Source organism: Toxorhynchites rutilus, chromosome 3, assembly GCF_029784135.1.
Source record: "Toxorhynchites rutilus septentrionalis strain SRP chromosome 3, ASM2978413v1, whole genome shotgun sequence".
Taxonomy (NCBI): domain Eukaryota; kingdom Metazoa; phylum Arthropoda; class Insecta; order Diptera; family Culicidae; genus Toxorhynchites; species Toxorhynchites rutilus.
Window position 1 is genome coordinate 128887104 of NC_073746.1, and position 24839 is coordinate 128911942.

The window sequence follows — 24839 nt, forward strand, 5'->3', positions numbered from 1 at the left end:
GCTAATTTCTTTTTCATTCTAATAAAAAAAAGTTGATTCAAGAATTATTTACTTCTATAATTATGCATATTCGAAACAAGATATATTCACATTGTATCTGTTGTTTGTATGTTATGCTTTTATGAGAAGATGGAGCAAAACTACAGGTAGGTTTGTTTCGTGTCGACGTTTATCACTGTTCTCTATTCTTTAATCGTTTTTTATTCTTCCAAAATTTTGTGAATAATCACATCACCTTGAAAAGTAGTTTCATTTTCGAGAATTGATTTTTTGTTTGTAACGGTTAAACAATAATTTGTTCTCATTTTGGCTCCAATGACGCTTCAACATTCTTCTGCCATTTCCGATACAACTGTAACCAACAGCAAAACAATTAAATCATAAACACCACAAAATATCGAATATTAGTATAACTTTTCTTGGAAAACTATCACGTCTCATTTGCAGAAGCCAAACTCAAAGTACATCAAACTTCGCTTGTGCGAGTTTTCTCCTAAACAAGTCTACAAGTTAAAACCTAATATAATAACGATTTCCTTCCTCCTACTATCCAGCACAATTCAGTTCGAAATGCCACGAGATCACGGGTAAGTTTAATTTTCCTTCCCACCCTTTGTCTGGTGAGAAATTCTACTAGCTGCTAAAAAATAATCTATTTGTTTGTGTGTGTGCCACCCAGTTGATGTTTCACTCTGGCTTTTTTCTCGACGCCTATTTAAGAGATGAGTTCAATCGAGTCACAATGTCGCTTGAAAGTACCGTGAAGCTCCTTCATACCAATGAGTGCAAAATTCCACCCACTTGACGTGAAATACTCTATTTCGCACTAGCTACTTTATTTTTTCTGATAAATTATTTTTGTGTGTACTTGCAAAACTATAATTATTCGACAAATTGGTAACCAAAACTTGCCGCCAAAACACAAAAAAGGAACAATAAAAGAAATAAACGACCTATTATTACTGTAATTCATTCGATTATTGATCTCTACTCATTTAACTTGTTTACAACATAAAACATTGTAAAATCTACTACTCAAAAAAAATCGTATTAAGTCGTACGGAAACCACCTTGAATGACAGCATCAATTCCGGGCAACTATTTAAACCTGAATTCAATGTTTACCAGTGCGATTGTAATCTTTGCAACAGTTCCAAATCTAGCTTCGGTGGAGTGCTTATCGCAATCGCAGCAAAACATGTCAGCTATTTCATAGTGACGCGGAGTGGCTCAGCAATTGAACAGGTGTGTGTTGCGGCATCAATCCGGGGAACGAAAATTTCGATGTGTGCCGTTTATATCCCGCCGAACCGTAGCCGTGATGTTGCAGCCTTTGATCAACATGTTGCTTTAGTTCGTGATATTTGCGACAAGACATCACCTAACGAAGTTGTATTAGTTTGTGGTGATTACAATCAACCAATATCCTGGGTGAGAAATGGCAATGAGTTTGCTTGCTGTAGCACCGTTCAAGGGTCGTTCAAAAAATAAGTTTCAGTGCCTCAGAAATCGCGGAAAAATATGGTTATGACAAAAAACAAGGTGATTTTCGTAATCTACGTTTTATTTTCTATTTTACTACATAATCGCCGTAACGTTCGAGGCATTTCTCAAAGCGTGGCACGAGTTTATCTATTTCTAGCCCAAGGTGCGTAGCGTCCAACTTTTTAAGTACGATGTAACTGCGTCACGAATTTCTTCAGTGTTATCGAATCGTTGACCGCCGAACGCCAGTTTCATCACCGTACTATTGTGAAGTTTTGGACTGATTAAGAACAAAAGGCCAGGTTTATTGACGAAAGGAGTGTTCCTCATCCCTGATAACACTCGTGCCACGCTTTGAAAAATGCCTCGAACGTTACGGCGATTATGTGGTAAAATAGAAAATAAAACGTAGATTACGAAAATCACCTTGTTTTTTGTCCTAACTTTATTTTTCCGCGATAACGTGTAAGCGATATCCAATCATTTAGGCAACGAAATATATAACTGACCTAAGCTTGAACAATCTCTACATGCTGAGAATAATGAGGAATTTTCGTTGAAATTTCTACCCGATATCGAAATTCACGTATTTGAAAGTCCGTTTAAACTCATTTATATCCTTTGTTCCCCGCGAGTTGTAGCATTTTATATAAGAATGGTATTCAGATAGCTCAACGTAAACAAATGCACCCTGGTAAACGAGTAAACTTCCATTACATCAAGTGACAGTGTATTTCTCGTCTTGACGATCATAGTGCACTGACTTGCAACATGCTTTGATTGTCAAAACACTCTGACAAGCTATTCAGCATCAAAGAGTGAAGAATTTGTTGTGTCGGCTCATATCTTGTTGCACGTCGTTTGGTGGTAATGTAGCAATGGTAGTCATAGTAGTCCAAATATACCCAGTGACAGTGACAAATTGCTGCTCTGGGTAGAATACTCGACTTGGTGTTCACCAATATAGCATACGATTCTATTACGATTACCGAATATTCTGCTCCGTTGCTTCGCGTTGATTCTCATCAGCAATTCGCTGAATTGTTTGCATCCGTCTTTGCAGAATCAGCTGCTTCCGATGACGAAGTAGAACGAGCAATCAGAGATGTGCCTGCTGATATAGTGGATTTAGACATGTTCGAAATCACTCAGTCGCTACTCGCAAACTGAAGAAAACCTTCTCGCCTGGACCCGATGGTATTCCCGCCGTTGTGTTTCGCCGGTGTGCTGCCTCTTTAGCATATCCATTGAGTACGATTTTCGATCGCTCATTTGAACAGCGTGAATTTCCCGAAATTTGGAAGCTTCAATTCTGTTTCCCGTGTTCAAAAGTGGAGATAGACGAAATATTCGGAATTACCGTGGAATCACCAGTCTGTCAGCTGCATCGAAATTGTTCGAAATAATAGTTAGCCAAAGCATACTCACTGAAGCGAAATGCTATATTTCCTCTGACCAACATGGGTTCATGCCAGGTCGTTCGAATTCGAAATGTCATTATTGCTAAAGCCAACCGACAATTTAGTTCTAGAACCAAAATAGTCAAAGATTTGAAAGACCATTATTGCCCAAAATCGCTGTACTGTTCATTGATCCATCCTATCCTGGAGAATGCATTTCTAATTTGGATGCCGCACCAACTGAATTGGAGCTTGAGAATGGCGAGGGTTCAAAAACGGTTTATCCATGTCGCCCTAAGAGATTTGCCCTGGCAAGACCGTGCAAACTTATCACCATATCGTGATCGTTGCAAATTTATAAATCTTGACACATTGGCCAGACGTAGGAAGATTCAGCAGGTAACATTCATGGCGAAGCTGCCTCTCAATGAAGTCAACTGCCCCCGACAGCTGTCGCTACTCGATTTGCGAGTTCCTTCTCGAGCTCTACGAAACTTCGCTTTGCTCCAACCAAGATTTCATCGCACGGCAATCCAGTTAGATGAATATAGCAATAATTAATAAGAAAAATTAGAAAATTAATTTATAGTCAATTCAATTCTAGCAAATGGTTATTCTAACTGAGGTGACGAACGAATACAAATCTGCCTCTTCATTCAACTAGACTTCAATCCGCCACTACTACTCCACCGTGACATGTACCTCGTTGCCAGTGTACACAATCTTATTTTAACATCCATATAAAATGAAACGAAAACTTGATTTTTGATGCAAAAAAGTAGTTACATCATTAATGGGCGGCTCCATTATTTGCCCACCGTGAACTCAAACATCGATACACGAGAAAGTGCAATGAATTCAGTGTGGGGGAATCACATCAATATGCCGTGAAGTCCATTTGACGGTGAAGAATGAAATGAGCATGGAGTGTCGTAGAGGAAATAGCAACGAAAACGCCCGATTGACTGTTGATTTATGTTGACCGAGAAACTGCTGGAATAAACAAAAACTCATTTCAAAAATTTTATACGCACAAGCAGTAATTTTTAGAGTATATAAACGTTCAATATTGTCTTAGCTGAGCGGTATACGGGTACATCACGGTAATTTCAATTGTGGCAAGAAAATAATATTGAATCCACACATATAGCAAAAAAACGCCATAGACCGGAGTCAAGAACGAAAGTGTCCTAATATTCAAAAGCACGGAAGGAAATCCCTCTGATCACTTCCAGTCATCGCTGTTTTCCAATTGAGTCAGTATTACTACATAAACACACGTGATACAAGAAAAAAAAACACAAAAATAGTACGGTTCAAATTTCAACGCACAACAAATAAACTCGCTAGTATTGTGATATGATAAAACATAAGTGTCGGACTAATATTTAGTGCCTGTCAGCCAATCTAGACTACTTTAAGAAATAATATCGTCAACAAGAAGTGCTAGATCCGATATGGAAACTTCATAATGTTAAAACCTCGTAGATACCGACAGATGTTAGTGATGATCGTTTGTCTATTCGAACCTATAAATGCATCAATTTAAAACGTTCGCATTTTAGAGAATATTTGCTTCGCAATCTGACATATATTGCTTTTATTTGAATTCGACTTGAAATGTACTCTTATAAAAATATATATAAAAAGCTGTATATTTCCGTCTATTTTGGGACTTATATCCACTATTTGGAAAAAAAAATCTCAGATGTGGTAGGGTCTTCCATTAAATATATGTGAATGTGTGTGTATTTAGCCTAAACCCTTTCTCCGTTGTCAGCTATAAACATCCTAAACGATATCTTTCTATCGACTAAACACGTTCTCGTGCGCGTGCGAGCGCAACATATTCTCTAACCTTCGATTTGTTTGCTTTGAATTACAAATTCAGTCACAGATATAATTTGTTTCTGTTATCGGCTTACTTGCATTCCACATCCTGACAGATGGTATTGAGCTTTTCGTGTAACCCACTGCTGTTCAAATCGCTCGCTGAAGTCACGATGTTAATCGAACTAACCTTTGCGCGTTCGATTGCCGTCACCGTGTTCTCACCGAGCATCTTGAATAGAATGTAGCCAATAATGATGGCGAATCCTGCCACTAACACCCGCACGAATGAATCCTCGTTCAGCTGAATGATGACCCATGCGCCCGCACCCGTGATGCACATCAGCGTCACGATGATAATCGTCTTTGCCCAGTGCTGGATTGTAAAACCTTTCTCCCAGTCGAGACTGATAACCAAGATACTTATTGTTATTCATATCATTGTCCAACAACAACAAAAAGCGCTTACCGATTCGATCGTTCGATCTCATAAGGTGACTCGCACACCTTGCACTTCAGCAGCGTGTCCGAATTGGCACAACTTTCCACCAGCCAGCGTCGAAGACACTCGTGGTGCACAGAGCTAACGTCTCCGGTGCAATTGCAGGGCTGGATCAGTGGCTCTGGCTTCTCGTTGTCGTAGCAGATCCAGCAGTCCTTTTTCACGAGGAACGATTGTCCTTCCTCTGCGGTGGATGTGGAAGCTTCCGGTTCGGACGAACAACCAGCGTCCGCTCCGACCGGATCGATTTGGCGTGTCAGGAGTTTTCGTGGATTCAAAATCCACAACTGTTCGGGAGCCAACGAGTTCCATAGACAGCAAGGGAACCACAGAGCGACTCCAACTTCGGCCAGTCGGAACACGATGTCGTGCCAATTGCGGGAATATACGGGGACTCTAGAGAACGGAAGTACAAAAATTAAAACCCTACTCATTGGACCTTTACTCGAGGACGTACTTTTTCTTCCATAAATCTCCCAATGTTTCTGACGTCAGAAAACCTATGATGACGATAAGCATAATCGCTTGACTTAACAGCCCGAACCGGGACTGATGGAGTTGAGAAGCATTAACATTTTCACTGCTAGGAACGGCCCCGAAATCGTACACGAATCCTCCGCGTACCTGAAATAAAATAAATTGAATAATAACACTGCTTTCATATTAAGGGAAGGGTTTTAAAGTTGCGATTTTCGCGATTTTTTCAACGAGAAAAAAAATTCTACGATTCATCTGATATCACAGTTTTATTAGATATATAGGTATTACTTAACAAACAAAAAAATATTAATTCCAATTGAACTGTCCCTTGGATAGCCGCAACCGGCTTGTTGAACCTTTGCAGCCAAAACCATGTAAACTGGTGGGAGTTCTACAATTTTTTTTCTAGTGAACCGATTTCAACCCCTTTTTACGTAATCATTGATATATTTCCTATCGTACGTAGGATTTTTTTTTTGAAATATTGCTTTTTGTCAAAATGGCGCCAATCTTTGTGAAAAAAATGCGTTTTTGTTAAATCGAGACAAAAATATTCACCAAAATTTCATTTTTCAAAATATCAAAAAAAATATAGGGGGTTGTGTCCCAGACACGACCACATTGTTGACGTAGAACTGTGCTGTTATGTTTCAAGTCACTTGTTAATAATTTCGGACATTATTTTAGAATGCGGCGAAATTTTAGAAATAACTGTTTAGTAGAATGGTTTGGTCGCCCTGAAAATTGTTTTTTTTTATTGTAGAATCAGTTGATGATAATTGATTGATGATTCATTCTTGCCCTCGCAGAACAATACACAAGCTGATCGCATGACGCATTTTGTTTCATGTCAATGCATGTGGCCTTTTACACAATCGACATACACTCGGCTACAGGCGATTAAATACATGTTGCACCAGCCACCAGTTGATAACCCAAATTAATCTCAACCATTGTGACATCGCACAGCAACTGTTGTGGCAGTCAACAACAGAAACAAAATGTGATGTCGCAATTATCGCGGAGCCGTATCGCGTTCCCCCCGGTAACGGCAATTGGGTGACGGATAAAGTGCGAATGGCCGCCATCCAGGTCATGGGCCGATATCCCATTCAGGAGGTAGTCTCGAGATCTCGCGAAGGTTTCGTGATCACAAAGATCAACGGAATTTATATCTGCAGTTGCTACGCACCTCCCAGATGGACGATGGACCAGTTCCACTATATGCTGGATGTCCTCACCGAGGAGCTCGCCGAACGAAAACCAGTCGTTATAGGAGGGGATTTCAATGCTTGGGCAGTAGAGTGGGGAAGCAGATGCACCAACGCGAGAGGGACTAGTTTACTAGAAGCTCTAGCCAAGTTGGATGTTACCCTGTGCAACGAGGGCACCACTAGTACCTTCCGCCGAGAGGGTCGAGAGTCCATCATCGACTTGACTTTCTGCAGTCCGTCGTTAATGACGAAAATGAGGTGTAGGGTATGTGAAGGATACACCCACAGTGATCATCAAGCCAACCGTTATACCATTGGCCAACGAAACTCCGTGGCAGTACGGATAAATAGGACATGCCCGCGCAGGTGGAAGACAAAAACCTTTGACAAGGACCTTTTCATCGAAGCACTACGCGTGGAAAGCGACGTCTTGAACATGAACGCGGATGAACTGACGGAAACGCTAGCAACAGCATGTGATATAACAATGCCAAGAAAAAAGGAATCCAGGTATAAGCGACCTCCAGCTTATTGGTGGAGCGAGGCACTTGGCGTGCTTCGGGCCAACTGCCTTAGCGCCAGAAGACGTTTCCAACGGTCAAGCATAGACCAGAGAAGAGCGGAGAGTGGAATTCAGAGAGGCTAGATCCACTCTTAAACGGGCGATTAAGCGGAGCAAATCTAATTGTTTCAGGGAGTTATGTCGGGACGTGGACGTCAATCCATGGGACAATGCTTACCGAATGGTGATGGCGAAGCTCAGGGGCCCAACGACACCTTCCGAAATGTGTCCCGAAAAATTAAAAATTATCGTGGAAGGGTTATTTCCGCAGCACGACCCAACGACCTGGCCACCCACGCCATATGGAGAGGATGAGGATAGCATCGAACGCAGAGATGTGACGAACGATGAGCTAGTTGCAGCTATCAAACGCCTAAAAACGAAGAAAGCGCCTGGCCCAGATGGAATCCCAAACGTAGCTTTGAAAGCGGCAGTCCTAGCATTCCCTGATATGTTCAGGACAGCCATGCAGAAGTGTCTATACGAATACTACTTTCCGGATCGATGGAAGGTACAACAGCTAGTACTACTGCCCAAGCCAGAAAAGACGCCGGGTGGTCCAGCATCGTATAGACCCATATGCCTGTTGGACACTCTTGGGAAACTTTTGGAGAGAATCATCCTTAATAGGCTGACGGAATGCACGGAGGGAGTTCGTGGACTGTCCGATAATCAATTCGGATTTCGGAAAGGGAGATCCACGGTAGATGCCATTCGCATAGTGGTCGAAAGAGCCAACAGAGCATCCAAACAGAAGCTCAGAGGAAATCGATACTGCGCAGTGATAACGATCGACGTTAAGAACGCGTTCAATAGTGCCAGCTGGGAGGCCTCGCGACTGCGCTCCACACGATGAAAGTCCCAGACTACCTGTGTAGAATACTGAGAAGCTACTTCGAGAACCGTGTGCTGGTGTACGAGACAAACACGGGCCAGGCGCAGATTAAAACTACGGCGGGAGTTCCGCAGGGCTCTATCCTGGGCCCATCGCTCTGGAACAGTATGTACGATGGTGTACTAAAACTGAATCTGCCCAGAGGTGTGGAGATCATTGGCTTCGCGGATGACATCGTTATTCTCGCGACAGGGGAATCTTTGGAACGGGTCGAAATGCTCGCGACCGAGTCGATAGACATGATCGGAAGGTGGATGCAAAGTGTGAAACTGCAGATAGCCCACCACAAGACGGAAATGCTGATTGTCAGCAACCGCAGGGCGGTGCAACGTGCAGAAATCACAATTGGAGAGCACTCGATAACCTCGAAGCGAGACCTAAAATACCTGGGGGTGCAGATCGACGATCGACTGAACTTCAACAGTCACGTCGACTACGCTTGTAAAAAAGCAACGAAGGCAATCAATACACTGACACGAATCATGCCCAACAACTTTGGCCCAAGCAGCAGCAAGAGGCACCTCTTGGCTAGTGTCTCCTCATCGACACTACGTTACGGTGGTCCAGCCTGGATCGCGGCGTTAGAAACTCAGCGGAACACGAAGAGGCTGAATAGTACGTACCGGCTCATGGCGATGCGAGTCGCGAGTGCGTACAGAACCGTGTCAACAGAAGCGGTCTACGTCATAGCCAAGTTGGTCCCCATAGACATCATCTTGGCGGAGGACAGCGGGTGCTATAGGAGGAGGGGAACCAGAGGAATCCGGAAGCTAATGAGGGCGGAGTCGATGGCTAGGTGGCAGCAAGAGTGGAGTGCGGCGCAAAACGGCAGGTGGACGCACAGGCTCATACCGACACTAATGGGCTGGGTGAACAGGAAACACGGAGAGGTAAATTTCCATCTAACACAGTTTTTGTCTGGTCATGGCTGCTTCAGGCAGTATCTGCACCGGTTCGGACACGCAAGATCGCCTCTTTGTCCGGAGTGTGGAAATGTGGAGGAAACACCGGAACACATCGTATTCGAATGTCCCAGATTCACCACAGTGCGCGAGGGACTGCCTACCCTTCATGCTGGGAACATCGTGGAGGAAATGTGTCGTGACGAGGGCACCTGGAACGCAGTAAACAGTGCAATCGTATATATCATGTCCGAGCTACAGCGGAAGTGGAGGACCGACCAGCATGCGGATAACGCCTGACCATAAGAGATGAACAATCGAGACGGCTGTAGTACCGGATAGTATCGTGGCCTGGATGGCCTGGATGGAAGAACACCGCGAACGCTCGAAGGAGCGAGCATCAAGGATGAAACCATGACCAAAATGGTGCATACCCCACGAGAGTAGCTGTGACGGAGTGCGCGTCATGTTGGAGGGCACTACCTAATCGGCGCTCCGCTGGGAGAGAAATCCTGCGAGTGTGACTGTGACGGGGCACGCGTCAAGTTGGAGGGCGCTTCCTAATCGGTGCACGTCTCGACAGGTAACCGGATACTGCCACGGAGAAGAGCAAAAATGCCTGCCTGGCAACGCCTGATCGTGGCCTGGATGGAGAAACACTGCGAACGTTTCGAAGGAGCGAGCATCAAGGACGAAACCATGATCAAAATGGTGCATACCCCACGAGAGTAGCTGTGACGGAGTGCGCGTCATGTTGGAGGGCACTACCTAATCGGCGCTCCGCTGGGAGAGAAATCCTGCGAGTGTGACTGTGACGGGGCGCGCGTCAAGTTGGAGGGCGCTTCCTAATCGGTGCACGTCTCGACAGGTAACCGGATACTGCCACGGAGAAGAGCAAAAATGCCTGCCTGGCAACGCCTGATCGTGGCCTGGATGGAGAAACACTGTGAACGTTTCGAAGGAGCGAGCATCAAGGACGAAACCATGATCAAAATGGTGCATACCCCACGAGAGTAGCTGTGACGGAGTGCGCGTCATGTTGGAGGGCACTACCTAATCGGCGCTCCGCTGGGAGAGAAATCCTGCGAGGGTGACTGTGACGGGGCGCGCGTCAAGTTGGGGGGCGCTTCCTAATCGGTGCACGTCTCGACAGGTAATCGGATACTGCCGTGAATGACTGAAAAATGCCTGCCTGACAACGCCTGATCGTGGCCTGGATGGAAGAACACCGCGAACGCTCGAAGGAGCGAGCATCAAGGATGAAACCATGACCAAAATGGTGCATACCCCACGAGAGTAGCTGTGACGGAGTGCGCGTCATGCTGGAGGGCACTACCTAATCGGCGCTCCGCTGGGAAGAGAAATCCTGCGAGGGTGACTGTGACGGGGCGCGCGTCAAGTTGGAGGGCGCTTCCTAATCGGTGCACGTCTCGACAGGTAACCGGATACTGCCGCGGAGAACAGCAAAAATGCCTGTCTGGCAACGCCTGATCGTGGCCTGGATGGAGAAACACCGCGAAGGATGAAGCCATGATCAAAATGGTGTATACCCCACGAGAGTAGCTGTGACGGAGTGCGCGTCATGTTGGAGGGCACTACCTAATCGGCGCTCCGCTGGGAGAGAAATCCTGCGAGGGTGACTGTGACGGGGCGCGCGTCAAGTTGGGGGGCGCTTCCTAATCGGTGCACGTCTCGACAGGTAATCGGATACTGCCGTGAATGACTGAAAAATGCCTGCCTGACAACGCCTGATCGTGGCCTGGATGGAAGAACACCGCGAACGCTCGAAGGAGCGAGCATCAAGGATGAAACCATGACCAAAATGGTGCATACCCCACGAGAGTAGCTGTGACGGAGTGCGCGTCATGCTGGAGGGCACTACCTAATCGGCGCTCCGCTGGGAGAGAAATCCTGCGAGTGTGACTGTGACGGGGCGCGCGTTAAGTTGGAGGGCGCTTCCTAATCGGTGCACGTCTCGACAGGTAACCGGATACTGCCGCGGAGAACAGCAAAAATGCCTGTCTGGCAACGCCTGATCGTGGCCTGGATGGAGAAACACCGCGAAGGATGAAGCCATGATCAAAATGGTGTATACCCCACGAGAGTAGCTGTGACGGAGTGCGCGTCATGTAGGAGGGCACTACCTAATCGGCACTCCGCTGGGAAGAGAAATCCTGCGAGGGTGATTGTGACGGGGCGCGCGTCAAGTTGGAGGGCGCTTCCTAATCGGTGCACGTCTCGACAGGTGAGAAATCCCGCGAGGGTGACTGTGACGGGTTGCGCGTCAAGTTGGAGGGCAATTCCTAATCGGTACACGTCTCGACGGGTAAATGGATGCCTGCGAAGAGGACATAAGCGCAGTGGAATGAAAAGCAAATAGAGAGAAAAAATGTTGAGAAAAAGGGAAGGACAACGCTAGTCAGCGTTGAAAACTCGAAGAGTGCATGAGCACAGCCGCCCCCTGAAGTAGTCGCCTAGATGTGGTCCCAGGGAGAATAAGGCAACGAGTAGAGGGCTTGGTTTTTGTGGGTGCGATCCCCACTCGACGTCTGGGTTAACCCTTCCCAGATAAGGCTGGTAGAGCGTTCCTCACCTCTATAAAAAAAAAAAAAGGGTTGCAACATGTAACATGTTGCACCAGCACCATTATTCCACATCTCATAACTACATCAATCTTTTTTTGGGACCGGATGGAAACAACAACAATATTGCCATTGTGCGCAAGTATCAAATATCATCTTCTTCTTCTTGAATGGCGTTAACGTTCCCTGTGGAACTTTTGCCGTCTCAACGTATTCATTAACTAGCGTCGTTCATTAATACTTGGTTGAGATTTCTATGCCGAATAACACGCCTTGAATGTACTCTAAAGTGGCAAGCTCTAGAATACGCGTGACCACAGTGCAAGCCGGAAGAATTTTCTTTGACGAAAAATCCCCCAACCAGAACGGGAATCGAACCCGAACACCCGGCATGATAGTGTGGGACGCTAACCACTATCAAATATCATGCTACATGTTATTTAGCACTGTCTCAGCGAAATCGCACTTTAGACATCCTTCGTACAACGTAAACCAACCAAAGTCACACAAGTGTTCAGCAGAGCCATCCATTGGTGACTTGAAGCGACTAACAATATAACCACCTCTCATCATTTTGCGCTATTCACACAAAGAAACACTTCTGTTAATATTACTGGCATCGGAAAAAACAGGAAGTGGGTTATATCTATGGTATAACCGCAAGGGTGACGTAGGACTATCGTTGATTTGGAGATCATTTGTTTGAAGTTGAATCTAAATCCATTCTGAATGAATGAATAAATGAATATTTGGGAGACTTCGAAAACGAGAGCGTTACGTTGGAGGCACAAGGTTTTATGCATCCAATATTGGATACGGAAATATCCTACTGATGGGGAAGAATAATCTTCAGAAGCTATCCTGTTAATTGCGATTGATTGAAAAACCACAAAACCAAATGTATTTGGTCACAGTGTTACATGGATAGAAAACATTCAAATAAACTCTTTCACATGAATGTATTTTTAAATTCCCAGAGGAACTGGCAGATTATTTTCCGGAACTTTCTCGATGCTGAATGGCATCCAAACGGAAAGAATTCCGTGCGTGTATGTGTGTGTAGCGATGTCTTCCCGGGGAACCGTTTGTGGCATCACTCTCCTCCTGATGGATTCCCTTCTGGCCTAGGGTGCACAAACAGGCTCTTGGTGACACCGTTCATCAGCGCTTTCATGATAAACGAAGAGCTTCACCACAACAGCGACAACATGCTCCAATCGCTGTTCAATTAGAACTGAGTGGATTTCCGAGCGGCGCTCGCTTATATACCGATTGGTGATTTCAATAGCCTGTTTTGAAAGCAATTTTAAGACTATTGAAACAAGTTTTTGGATCAAAAAGTAACAAGTATAGAACGCGTAGATATTTTATCTTTCGAATGAAGTGTTTATCATTCCATTTCGTTCAGTTGTTTAGGAGCTATTAACGCTCAAAATCTCGGTCTCCGGCGTAACGCTTTCGTTTTCGAAACTTTGATTTTACACCCCGGTATAGAAATGAAAGACGTAGTCCTACGTCAAAAGTTACATTACTTTCTCGTGCTCGAGATAAGCGCAGCTGTTATCCTTAGTGGAGAAAATTTTGCCACTAGCAAACGGAACCCAACCACATACAAAATTCTAGAACGACATTTACTTTCTTGGTAACTAAATAAACGAAGTAAATTCTATCTGTTAATCTCAATAACCTCGAAAAGAGTTGCATTGCTTCATTATGATCAAGATTAGCGCAAATGCCATCCTTGTTGAAGGCAGTTTTGCGATTGGCACGCGAACCCAAATAACTCACAACATTCCAGCACAACATTTACTATGGTTTAGTGAAAACGAAGCAAACGTTCTCTTTAGTATCTAGTATATAGTACATCTTAGTAGTCCATACTTGGCTCCTGAATTGTTCTTTTTTTTCATTCCAAACCCAACTGTCATCGAATAAAGACGTTCTCCAAACTAAACTTATAAAATTTAGCTTGATATTTCTCAAATAATTATGTGGCGCACAACATTAACGCCTGCTTCGCCATAGCGTCAGTTCGATGCATTGATGCAATGTCAAAGGCACCAACGAAGCCCTTGTGATTACGGAAAAAATCGATGTTGGCTGCTTTAAAAAAAAGAAAAAGTCTGAATATTTACATCAAAAGAGTTCCATTATTAAATATAATAAAATATTCCTCTCCCGCTACCCACCTCTTTGTTTATATTATATATCGCGGCTGCATAATTTGCACCACCTAACAATCGTCCATCACAGCATCTAAATATTATATGATTGTTTGATCGCGACAGGGCCAATGCACACGGGAGCAGATACAAATGGATTTCAGCGTAGCGAAGATGCTATTTGTACATATGGGTTATGAAGCACGCTCGTACGTACACAAAACCATATGTCAATGGCTTGAAGCAACTACATATACGCATACACACACACTTATACCCGTTTTGCACTCTTCTCCTTGGTAGAGATAGTTTTGCTACTGTTATGGGAAACCAAATGACACACCAAATTCCTGAACAATTATTTTCTTGGTGAGCCGATGATCATGTAGTTCAGAACCTGATTGGAATTGCGTCAGTTTGATGTAATGATTGCAATTCCAGAGACATCAGCGAATAAGTAATTTGGTCGCGTCCACAGCTCAATTCGAAACGAAGACATGTGATGACGCAAAACAAGGAAGAACAAGCGATGTTCATTGCTTCGTATCTAGAACGATACTGAAAGTTTGCCTCAACGAGATCCAATATTTATGCTCTAGCCAAATATTCAGCTTCGTTCGACTTCTTCTTCTTTCCTTTGTTCACGGAGACTTTGAGTCATACCCCTTCGTTGATCGCCGATAAGTTGCTCGTTATTGACGGCATTGGTAGAGAAGTTCACGAATGAGCAGAACAATTTATTTTTTTTTGTATTTTTAAAGTTTTCATGGTGTATTACTCCTTGAGATAGAAAAATAATTTTTTGATATCGCTACGTTTTGTTTTAACCCACATGTCTCCCAAACGTGTAATTTTATCATAATGTATTGGGAAAATTTGTTGAAAATTATGAGCAAATACATAAAATTCCTTGAACATGACGGTATAACACGACAAACATATTAAAAGAGCCTATTTATTATAAATATTTTTTTTAATATCTCGAGAATGGCTGCATTTAGAAGGAGATAAATAATGAGTTTTTTTGTTTTATTTTTTTTTTATTTGAGAGGCTTTCAGCCTCCTGGGCTGGTTCGCCTAAACTTTTTTGCTTTAAATAATATCAGATTTCATAATTTGTGTCTATAATTGATTGTTCTCATACAAAAATTCTAAGTTTTGAAAATCCATGAAAATTCGATGCTCCACAAAGTTTGTCAAAGATAGTTTTACCGTCTTAGACTCCAAACCAAACGGAATACAAACTTTCATTCGAATCAAAAATACTCATGTTTTGTCGATTTTATTTGGAATTGCTTTGTGCACTGAGATCAATTTTTGCGCGGTTTTTCACGCGGCTTTTTAAAGCGGTTCTAAGAATTTACAAGGTTTACTTATCTCGAATTTCGGAATTTGCGCGGTTTTTTACGCGAATTTCGGGAATTTTGCGTTTTTTACGCGTATTTCGAAATTTGCGCGATTTTTTTACCCGGCACGTATCAACCACGTGAAAAGTGACTCCAGTATAAACAGATTTAATGTGCTAATTGATGTGACTTTTCGCGAAATAAGTTAATATTGTATCACTGATTAGTACAGGGTTTTCCAATTTTAAATTCCGAAAGTAAATTGAAATAAAACACACTTAGAATTCGAATTTCGATGAAACTTTTGTTTCAAATTAAAGTTTGGTTTATGCCATTATGTGTGAAATACAACATCATTCAAATGTCCACCTAGGGCTCCCTCGCACACACGATGACTTTTCGGCACATATGGGGCGGTATCTCGGTCATAACTTCACGAATGTTGTGTTTCAAATGTTCAAGAGTTTGCGGAGAGTTGGCATAGACACGGTCTTTCGCATAACCCCACAAAAAAAAAAGTCTAGCGGGTTCAAATCGCATGATCTGGACGGCCAATTGGCATCACCAAAACGCGAAATTATGCGTCCCTCAAATTTCGTTCGCAATATGGCCATGTTCGGTCGTGTTGTGTGGCACGTGGCGCCGTCCTGCTGAAACCACATGTCATCCGTATCCATATCTTCAATTTGTGGCAAAAAACAAATCGGTTAACATGCGGCCATAGCGCTCACCATTCACAGTTACCGTCTCGACGTCCTCATTTTCAAAGAAATACGGCCCGATGACTCCACCAGACCATAATGCGTACCAAACAGTGACTTTTGGCGGATGCAATGGCCTCTCAACAATCACGTGTGGATTTTCTGAGCCCCATTTACGGAAATTTTGGGTGTTCACATAGCCACCGAGCTCGAAATGTGCCTCATCGCTGAAGAAAATTTGATGCGAAAATTCAGCATTTTGCTGCTGTTGTTCGTTCACCCAATCGACGTATGCCCGACGCATTCTATGGTCACCACGCTCTAATTGTTGTACCAGTTGGACTTTATATGGATGTAGGTGCAAGTCCAAATGCAAAATTCGCCACAATGATGTGTTTGACAAGCCCAATTGCTGAGCACGCCATGGAATCGAAACATTCGGGTCATCCTCCACACTGGCAGCAACAGCAGCAATATTTTCGGCCGAACGCACATTACGATGATGCACAGGTTTCACAATATCCAGTTTGTTCGAATTTAAGCACTACATTAGAGATTGTGTGCTCTGTAGGCCGTCCATGACGACCAAAATCCGTCCGTAATGCTCGAAAACATTTGTCGGTTTTTCATCATTTTTATAGTATAATTTAACAAAATTAACACGTTGTGCGACGCTAAAACGATCCATATTGTAAAATGGTAGACATTCAACTAACGATATGACGCTTTGGTTGACAGCTATGTCAAACGGTTGTCAGCGCAGGGCTGTATACTATCGGAAGCCCGAAATGGAAAACCCTGTAGTTGAGAAATAAAAGGGGAAACAGATATCATGATTGTAGCATGCAAAAAAAATCCAGTTAATCAATTGTTAGAATATGGGTTGCATTTTGAACTAGTAATTCACTGTTCGTTAGATTTTTACACGGATTTTAAACTTCACGCGGATTTAGGAATTTACGCTGTTTTTGTTTAAGCGGCACGTATCCCTCGTGTACGACTCCAGTGTATTTGTTATTTCTATTTTTTCTTGAAAACTGCGGTTTTTTCACACAACATATCCAAAACTCAGAGAGGTATTTTTTTCGTTTTTGAGTCATGATTTTTCAAAGTTCATAAAGCAGAATACATCAATGGCTTTAATTTGTCGAATAGTTAGGCGTCGTGCACCAATTACGTAACGCGATAAGGGGTGAGGGGGTCTAGGTTGCGTTACTTTCTGTGTATTAGAGATAGGAAATAACGTTACGTAGGGGGGAGGGGGTCCAAAATCCGGATTTTTAGCGTTACGTAATTTGTGCACGACGCCTTATGAAGTTATAATTTTTTGGAAATTCATTTTTGGAAAAAAAATTAAAAACAAATTTTCTCGGACCATCCTAAAATAGAAAATGTCGCATGAACTGATACAGCTTTGCATAAATTTGTCAATTGCAGTGTATCTATTGACGAATTCACGCAAAGTTTTTTTTAATTTAGTTGGAATGAAAATGACTGTTATTTTTGAGCTGCTTTCAAGGAATCAAACGATCAATACGGAAGTCTACTGTCGGCAACTGGACAAACTAAATGTAGTGGTTATCGAAAAACGTCAATCGTAAGAATGACGTTTTGCACCAAGACAACGCCAGAACACATAACCCTTTGGTCACTCGCGAAAAAATATTAATGAAAATTAAAGAATTAATGAAGCCCTCGCCTTGCACCATCAATTTACTCTCTGTTTCGATGTTTGCAGAACTTCTTGGATGGTAGAACTTTCAATGATGATGAAGCTGTGAAATCGCACTTGAGTTAGTTATTTGTCAATAAAGATCAAACGTTCTACGAGCGTGGAATTATGAAGTTACCAGGAAGATGGCAAAAGGTCATCGAACACAATGGAAATTATATAATTGATTAACGTTCATTCTAAGTAAAACATGTAATTTTAATTTGCAATGAAAAAAATCGGCAATTATTCTTCGGACAACTCAATAGATTCTGATTTTTGGAAGAGAAGTGTCAAAAAAAATTTCATCGGAAAAGCTTTCAAATTTATTTTAGTGGGTTGCGGTAGTAAGCATACGAATTTGCTGTACAATTTGTTGTATTTGAATTTCACTTGAGCACTCCTATTAAGCAGTTTCATCATTACCTTCACATCACGGAGTTCCATTCCATTTTTTACGATGCTACGGTCAAGAAGCATCAATATCGCAAATTGCAAATTGCATCGTGAAAGACAGTAAGCTCCAACCTTGGTATCGTTTCGACCAAGTTAATGGAATTATTTGAGACTTTTCGACCACATCAACCGACTGAAGCTCAACTTAAGCTGACTGAAGCATTTGTGATTCATTACTCGGTACATATGCCCTTGGTTAACAAGTTCTTTGTTCTTCGAAACATTCCACGCTACCCTGACCCGCACTTGTCCACTGTTGACACAAGATAACGACCTTGTTCTTCCCCTCAATAATACTCACCTTGAAAAACACCTCCACGCCGTAGATAAGGAAGAAGATGACCACAATCAGGAGTAGCGCTGCGTAGCATCCGTTAAAAAAGTGAGTGCTCTTGCCGGAAAACAGATGCGAGTACGCTATTTCTGCCAGGAATAAGCTGTACGGCAGCAAATTGAACGCGAGAAAACCGAGAAAGCTCTTAGACAGGAACTGAGAGCGCTCCCAGCGGATGTCACGCAGATGAAATATCTGGAAGGAAAGATCAGTAGTTGTTAGGCTTTTTTAAACTAATTTGTTTTCGACGCTATGATGAGTAACTCACAAAGATAAATTGGTTTAAAACAATGAGTAAAAATCTCAGGTGTTATTGCGCTGGTGTCAGGATTCTGAATGTCTCGATTGTTTTCGAATTGTGACAATTGAAGTACTTTATCTCCCCAGCCTGAACTGGATAATAATAAAAAAATAAACAAACGCTTCGCAGATTACTTATTCGTCGCTGTTTCGGCTTAGCGGTTTATTCGTAATAGGGAACAATCGATTGCTTGCAGCTATAGACTATGATAATTTTGTGCGATGCATAGATTTATATATTATCGCCACTGCTTTCACCATGTATGGAACGACCGTAGACATTAATCACCCATTTATCTGAAAGTATTAGTCGTTATCGAACGTGATGTGCGCGATTTTTTTTGTTTATTGTTCAATCACTGCGTTAGCAGCTCCTCCATAGTGTTTACTGCTATGCGCACATGGCGGTGTGGCAGCATGTTTCAATGCGAAAGATAAGTACCGCGTAAACAGTATCGATCGTTGTTTGACGAAGATTCACTCTTCTGTTTATACACATCTCAGGGATGAGTGCAAGTGGCAGCTGAATTATACCTTAAGTGAAACAGAAATAGAATTGGCGCGATAATTCTAGTTTTATATACAGAATCGACAAAAGACAAAAATTTACATAAGAATTTATCAGCCATTACCTGTTTCAATCTTATTGATTCACGTATTCAATTTCGATTAATGACTCCTGTTTTTTTTGTTTCAGTTCAGAAAATAAACAAAATAAAACACGATGGGGTTCGGCTTCCATACGCATATTAGTAGCGGTATCAGTTCATAACAAATTGATATTTTATTCTAATAATGTCAAAAGATATTTCGTGTCAGAGACTAACATCCACAAAGGAATTATATAAACAAAAAATAAATAAAATGAACCAAAAACGTAGGTCAGTGTATCAATTATTCTATTAAATACAATATTATTTGTTTTGATATTTCTCTTTTTCAGGAACCCAACTACCTACTCTGAATATTTATGAATCAATAAAGATAAATAATGGTATCACCAGAGTCTGGTGGCGACTTTCAAATTCGATAGTGTAATCTCTATCAGATTAGAAGACACGAAGCCAGTTTTAAAACGTTAAAATTTGAATGAAATTTTTCACATCATGTTATTGAAATACTTGAAACACCTGACTCTTATTTAACCATTTGTTTGTACTTTTCCGACATTTTTACTTAGACTTTTCATTATAATATAAAGTTTTTTTCAAAAACTATTTGTCTTATGAGATTTTTTCACCGCCTAGAAACAAAGTGTTTTTCATTTAAATAGAATACTAATTTGATACACAGACGTTAATTTTCATTCATAATTTTAATTTTCAAAACGCGTTCATTCTGGAAGTCAATTATTATCTTTTTTTTTTTTTTTTATAAATTCGTTTATTTTTACAGGCTCAGTTACATAAGTTTAAAGGAGCCGAAATCTTAAATATATTTTTAAAACTATATATATGAACAATTTTCTTAAATCTATGGTTAGTAATGTGGGAAACCGATTACTCGTGGTGGACTCGAGATTAAAAGGGTGACATTTTCTCAGGAAAAGGATGGGGTATAAGGAAATTATTACAATGTTGATAATCACACACACTCAATTCTTAAATCTATTCGTACATCAGTTGTGAATTTACATTTCATTCTTCTGTTTATAGCAAGCGGACCAATTACTCACAAAGGAAGATATGGAGGGTATAAGGATATAAGGATAATCACACACGAACATCGATAGATTTAAGGAAAACATATATTTGGGACATGTAATCAAGGTCTAACCGAGCCAACACATCTCTCACCGGTACATTGGGCTGCCTTCCTCTAGCCCGAAGGGAGTTCTCTAAATTCGATCTGGCAACAAGATACACCTCACACGACCAAACAACGTGTTCGATGTCGTGGTAACCTCGGCCACAAACGCAGATATTGCTGCCGGCCAGATTGAAACGAAAGAGTAGCGCGTCTAACGAACAGTGATTGGACATGAGTCGGGAGAAGGTGCGAATAAAGTCCCGACTCAAGTCCAGACTTTTGAACCATGGTTTGAGGCTAACCTTAGGGATAATCGAGTGAAGCCACCGGCCCAATTCATCTTCGTTCCATTTGCGTTGCCAGTTAGCGATGGTATTTTTACGGACTAAAGAGTAAAATTCATTGAAGGCGATTTGACGCTGATAAATATCGCCTTCAATCGCACCTACCTTTGCTAATGAGTCAGCCCTCTCATTACCCGGAATTGAGCAATGAGAAGGGACCCACACAAAGGTAATGACATAACAGCGTCTGGATAAAGCACTCAAAATTTTTCGTATTCTCTCAAGGAAGTACGGCGAGTGCTTTTCCGGCCTCACTGAACGGATAGCTTCGACAGAGCTAAGACTATCCGTTACAATGTAATAGTGTTCAACAGGTCGTGAGGCGACGCTGTCCAGCGCCCAATGAATTGCTGCCAATTCAGCAATATACACTGAGCAAGGATTCTGAAGACTGTGTGAGGTGCTAAAAAATTCGTTGAACACTCCAAATCCTGTGGACTCATTTATAGTGGACCCATCAGTAAAGTACATATTATCACAATGGATACCCCTATATTTTTCATCGAAGATCGTTGGAGCGATCCTCGATCGTTGGTAATCTGAATATCCATGGATATCTTGCTTCATGGACAGATCAAAATGCACAGAGTAATTGATGTAGTCAGGGAAACAAACACGGTTGGGAATATACGAAGAAGAATCAACCTGCATGGAGATGAATTCATGATATGAACTCATGAATCCGGAGTGACAATTTAGCTCGATTAGCCGCTCAAAATTTCCGATCACCAATAGGTTCATGACCTTACACCGGATGAAGAACCGAAGAGATAATAAATTGAAGCGATCTTTTAGTGGGAGTAGGCCTGCCAAAACCTCGAGACTCATGGTATGCGTTGAGGGCATACATCCCAACGCAATACGGAGACAAAGATACTGAATTCGCTCGAGTTTAATTAAGTGTGTTTTGGCAGCTGATTGAAAACAGAAACTGCCATACTCCATCACTGAGAGAATAGTTGTTCTATACAACATTATAAGATCTTCGGGATGGGCTCCCCACCAGGTGCCGGTAATTGTACGGAGAAAATTTATTCTTTGTTGGCATTTTTTACTCAGATACCTAATATGGGCCCCCCAAGTACATTTGGAGTCGAACCAGACCCCAAGATACTTGAATGACATAGCATGAGTGATCGGTTTACCCAAAAGTTGAAGCTTTGGTTTTGCTGGTCTATGCTTCCTAGAAAAAACCACCATCTCTGTTTTCTCCGTGGAGAATTCGATCCCTAGCCCAATGGCCCAGGTTGAAAAATTGTTCAAAGTATCTTGTAAGGGTTCTTGTAGGTCGGATTCTGTTGATCCTACGACAGAGACCACTCCATCATCTGCAAGTTGTCTTAGGCTGCAATTTTGTGTAAGGCAATTGTCGATGTCGCTTACATAGAAGTTGTACAAAAGGGGGCTTAAACATGAGCCCTGGGGGAGGCCCATGTAAGAGACCCGACTTACTGCCGAATCTCCGTGAGAAAAGTTCAAATGCTTCTCACAAAGCAAGTTATATAACATATTATTCAATAGAGGCGGCAGACCCCGAGAGTGTAATTTGTCTGTCAAAACCTCTATTGAAACAGAATCAAAGGCTCCCTTTATGTCCAAGAATACTGAAGCCATTTGTTTTTTTCCGGCGTAAGCCATTTGAATTTCTGAAGAAAGCAACGCAAGACAATCATTCGTCCCCTTGCCCCTGCGGAACCCATATTGTGTATCTGAGAGTAGGCCATTCGTTTCAACCCATCGATCAAGGCGAAACAAGATCATTTTCTCCAACAATTTCCGTATACAAGGCAGCATTGCTATTGGGCGGTACGAATTGAAGTCGGACGCGGGTTTTCCGGGTTTTTGAATAGCTATAACTCGTACTTGTCTCCAATCATCTGGAACAATATTATTCTCCAGAATCCGATTGAATAAATTCAACAAGCGATGTTTCGCCACATCAGGGAGGTTTTTCAGCAAGTTGAACTTAATTCTATCCGATCCCGGAGCAGAATTGTTACATGAAAGCAGAGCAAGAGAGAATTCTACCATCGAAAACTCGGAATCAAGATCGCACCTATCTTGTGGTATATCTCGAACAATTTTTTGCACAGGAGCGGAATCAGGACAAACCTTCCGTGCAAAATTAAAAATCCATCGATGTGAATATTCCTCGCTTTCATTGGATGAAGAGCGATTTCTCATGTTTCGAGCCACTTTCCATAATTTTTTCATTGACGTTTCTCGTGACAAACCTCCCACGAAATTTCGCCAATAAGCACGTTTTTTCCCTTTGATCAAGTTTTTAAATTGATTTTCAAGGTCCAAATACGATTGAAAATTTTCAATGGTTCCACGTTTCCGAAAAGCTTTGAATGCGTTCGATTTATCCTGATAAAGCTTGGAACATTGGCTATCCCACCATGGATTGGGAGGCCTTCGACGAATAGTGGAGCCTGGGATGGGTTTCGTTTGAGCGCGAACCGCGCTGTCATAGATCAAACGAGAAAGGAAGTTATACTCCTCCAATGGAGGTAAACCATCTCTGGAATTGATGGCTAGAGCAATCGCGTCCGCATATTTTTTCCAGTCAATGTGTCTTGTGAGGTCATATGCCATGTTTATAGATTCAGAAGAATTCGACCCAATGGTGATGGAAATTTTGATTGGCAAGTGATCACTACCGTTGGGGTCCTGGATTACATTCCACTTGCAATCTAACGATAGTGAATTCGAGCAAAGCGAGAGGTCAAGAGCACTTGGGTTAGCAGGAGGTTTAGGTACACGTGTTGTTTCCCCAGTGTTCAAAAGTGTCATATTGAAGCTGTTACAAAGATCATATATCAACAGTGAACGATTGTCGTCGTACTGTTCCCCCCAGGCAGTTCCGTGAGAATTGAAGTCTCCCAAGATCAATCGTGGCTCAGGAAGGAGTGAGCACATGTCAACAAGTTGTTTGCGGCTAACCGCAGCTCTCGGAGGCCAATACAAGCTGACAATACAGAGGTCTTTTCCTCTGATGTTTGCATGACAAGCAACAGCTTCAATCCCTCCAATAGGTGGAAGGTCAATTCGAAAAAATGAGTGGCACTTATTGATCCCCAATAGCACCCCTCCGTAGCTGTCATCACGGTCCAAGCGTATAATATTAAAATCGTGGAAAGAGAGATCATCTCGCGAAGAAAGCCAAGTTTCGGACAGAGCAAAAACATCACAATTGAAGTTATGAATTAATAATTTGAATGTATCCAATTTAGGGATAAGACTACGACAATTCCACTGTAAAACAGTGATATCTCCGACCTCTCTATTTGAATTAGACATCAAGAGAGATAATCATTGCAAGGAGGGGCCATGTTTGCATCAATTGTTGCAAAATTGTCTTTAATACTGGAAGCATTGATATGACAATGGTTCTGATGGAGTCGGAAACATTAAAGCATGTGAAGATTTGAGCCACAAGGTCAGTCAACTTTATAAATCCCGATTGGGAAGTTGAACTGGACGGTAAAATAGGGACAGTTGGGGTTTTTGATGTCCCTTCGAGTGCTGGGTCGTTCGAAGGTGAATTATTCCCACGGAAGCCAGGAGGAACCTGATTTTGCTTGTCCGCTGCACTCGATTTTTTAGGCATGCTAACAGAGGGTATAACCGGAGGGGCTTGTCCTTGAACTTTGGGAGTGGTCACATTTTTGCGCCGGGGATTCCCTTGGAAGATGTACGGTGTGCCCTCGTTAGCTGTATCCGCTTCCATTTCGTCAACTGGCAGCGAAGCGAAGACATTGTTTGCGGTTAAAGGTTGTTGCTGTTGGGCCAATGGAGAAGCGCCCTTCAAAATTTCCGCAAAAGTGCGCTTCGAGCGTTCCTTTAAAGAGCGCTTCTGCTTCTCCCAGCGACTCTTGTAA

At 42.4% G+C, this 24839-nt stretch overlaps 1 protein-coding gene across 5 annotated transcripts in view; it reads right to left on the bottom strand.

The window, feature by feature from the left end:
* Window positions 1-36: 36 nt before the first annotated feature.
* Window positions 37-24839, bottom strand: part of LOC129774878 (uncharacterized) — a 46884-nt gene continuing 22081 nt past the window's right edge. For all 5 annotated transcript variants that reach the window (XM_055778913.1, XM_055778916.1, XM_055778917.1 and 2 more), the window contains exons 5-8: window positions 18530-18757; window positions 5675-5841; window positions 5185-5613; window positions 37-5122 (exon numbers count right to left, since the gene is read on the bottom strand). In XM_055778913.1, the coding sequence (XP_055634888.1) occupies window positions 4807-5122; window positions 5185-5613; window positions 5675-5841; window positions 18530-18757 (1140 nt within the window). In that variant the 3' untranslated portion in view covers window positions 37-4806. The remainder of the gene's footprint in view (window positions 5123-5184; window positions 5614-5674; window positions 5842-18529; window positions 18758-24839) is intronic.